Here is a 2,609-nt window from a genome sequence, read left to right as displayed (position 1 = left end):
CTAGAAGTGAAAGTATCTAGTGCATTTGTGTTTGTTTGGGTAACATCGCTGTAATGAACAATACGTATAGTGATATAAATGATTAGATCTCTTTTTGACATCTGTTTCAACCCATTTTTTTTTTTTTTTTTACATTTATGCCAATATTCATGGTTTTGTTTGCTTCATTTGTGAAGCTTTTTTTTTCATCATTGCGAATAAAGACCTAAAGATTATATATATATATATATATATATATATATATATATATATATATATATATATATATATATATATATACACACACACACACACACACACACACACACACACACACACACACACACATACATAATCTTAGCAGCTTTAAGTGTCGTAAACACTCTATCGCGGATGCTTTTACGACAGCGCCCCTGCTTCTCCGCTCAGGAAACCCTTGTGCGGCCTCTCCGAATAGCGCTCGCGCACTGAAAGGTTTGTCCCTCGAGCGCTTCTCCCTAATATACTATTTTAGACATCGCCTGTGCCTAGATTAAACGATTATTGTTCCGTTTTTATTCCAGAACCATGCCGGCTAAAGGTCCCCTACAGTCTGTCCAGGTTTTTGGACGTAAAGTGAGTGTTCGAAGACTTATTTCTCACGCGCTGTCGCGCGGCAGCGTTAGCCGGCCATGCTAACAGATGTATGCAGTTGTACAGTTACTGAGATGCCGACGTTTAATGTAGTTTATGTAATAAACGTAACATTTATATGTCATAAACAATTCCATGTGCGCAAGACTGACAACGAGCCAGTGTTTCGTTTAGATGAATTGAGTGATTAATACCGTGTTGGTAACGGTCGTCTGCTGACACGTGGGGAACTGCAACGCTTACATGTACTACTTAAATCAATATAAAACAGTAGTTTCTGCATCTGACCGTCATGTTTTGTGTTGCGAACTTGTTGATATCGATAAATATTTTGGGGATGGCCCTCTTGTGTGTAATGCTAACTGTTAGCCTGTATGTGTGTCTGGTAACGTTATAGCTATCCTGGTCACGGGAAATAATTTACAGTAACGAGATTGAAAACCTACCTTTTTATGTAGTTATGAGCACGTTCGTTTTGGCGGTGTCTTGTAGAAGAAACAACTTTGTCACGTAGATTAACACGTGCCATTAGTTTATATTGTTTCTGATTTATGGAGATGTGTTGGCTGATCTGTGTTTTTTCTGTTCACTGTCAACAGAAAACAGCCACTGCTGTTGCCCACTGCAAGAGGGGAAATGGACTCATCAAAGTCAACGGAAGACCTCTTGAGATGATCGAGCCTGCCACTCTGCAGTACAAGGTACAGTTATTACAGAAATACACGTTCATTCAGATCTCTGGCTGTGTTGAGTTCACACACAAACGTAGATTGTTACTTTTCACCTGTGGAAAGCATAGGTGTGTTTTAAGAGCATTTATCTCGCAAGGGTTTAAACTGGTGAAGAAGTTTATCAGTTAATAAACTCTTAACGCTGTAATATTTGTAGTGGAACGAAAACAAATTTGAAAGCTTTATTTTATTGAAAACATCTCCTCAGTGGTAGAATGCACCAGATCCAATCGAAACCAAGACTTGCCCTACAGTTATTTCTTTTTCTCTGTTTGAAAAGTTCTTCTACTCCGGTGTAGGACACAACCGTGTCGGTCGCAGTTTCTTTCACATGCTGACTTTAAGTTCTTTGGGATGGAGGTTTTGTTCTGACATCTACTAAAAGAATACGGTTTTGTTTCCTAAAGCTGCTGGAGCCTCTTCTGCTGTTGGGCAAGGAGCGCTTTGCTGGCGTTGACATCAGAGTTCGCGTGAAGGGTGGTGGACACGTTGCACAGATTTACGGTTAGTTACACAGCCACTGGCTTTTCATTGTTTTCTATCATGAAAGAAATGGTTAACGGTGTCCTATAGGCCACAGTGTATTATCGTGTTTTATTCTTCTTGCAGCCATCCGTCAGGCCATCTCCAAAGCCCTGGTTGCCTATTACCAGAAATGTAAGTGTCTATCATTTTGGTCATTTATTAAAGACATAAACGTACGTAACTTCAATAACTCTCCGTTTCTTAGATGTGGATGAGGCCTCCAAGAAAGAGATCAAGGATATCTTGATTCAGTACGATAGGACCCTGCTGGTCGCCGATCCCCGCCGCTGCGAGTCCAAGAAGTTTGGTGGACCTGGAGCTCGCGCCCGCTACCAGAAGTCCTACCGTTAAAATCTCTCTGTACATTTTCGTATAATAAATCCGAGGGGGAAAACATCCCGTGGTCTTGAGTCGTGTTCTTGGTTGTGATGAGTTCTCTCTTCAACCTCTTATTGCTTTTGATTTCAAATGGGTCCACAAGTTGTGTAATATATAAACTCTTATTTACACACCAGCTTCACTTCAGTCTAGTTATTTAGCTTATACCCGTTTGAAATGATTGGTAAAACATACAGAAAATAAAACGACTGGTCAAGTGGTTGACCGTTTCTGTAATTATATGCTAGTTTAAAATTAATCTTAAGTGTTGACTGATTTGTTTTCATGGATTATAGTCCAATTATGGCTTATATTCACTGATATGTAGGATATAGATGTGAACTACATGTGCAAGACAGCATG

At 39.8% G+C, this 2,609-nt stretch overlaps 1 protein-coding gene across 1 annotated transcript; it reads left to right on the top strand.

Annotated features, from left to right (window-relative positions):
• Positions 1 to 321: 321 nt before the first annotated feature.
• On the top strand, positions 322 to 2,264 carry rps16 (ribosomal protein S16). The gene is made up of 6 exons (XM_043236210.1): positions 322 to 453; positions 543 to 594; positions 1,212 to 1,313; positions 1,751 to 1,847; positions 1,953 to 2,000; positions 2,074 to 2,264. Exons 2-6 carry the CDS (start codon positions 547 to 549, stop codon positions 2,217 to 2,219), a joined length of 441 nt encoding a protein of 146 aa, XP_043092145.1. The 5' UTR covers positions 322 to 453; positions 543 to 546; the 3' UTR covers positions 2,220 to 2,264.
• The last annotated feature ends 345 nt before the right edge of the window (positions 2,265 to 2,609 follow it).

Source organism: Puntigrus tetrazona, chromosome 4, assembly GCF_018831695.1.
Source record: "Puntigrus tetrazona isolate hp1 chromosome 4, ASM1883169v1, whole genome shotgun sequence".
NCBI classification, from domain to species: Eukaryota; Metazoa; Chordata; class Actinopteri; order Cypriniformes; family Cyprinidae; genus Puntigrus; species Puntigrus tetrazona.
This window is presented reverse-complemented; position numbering and strand designations above follow the sequence as displayed.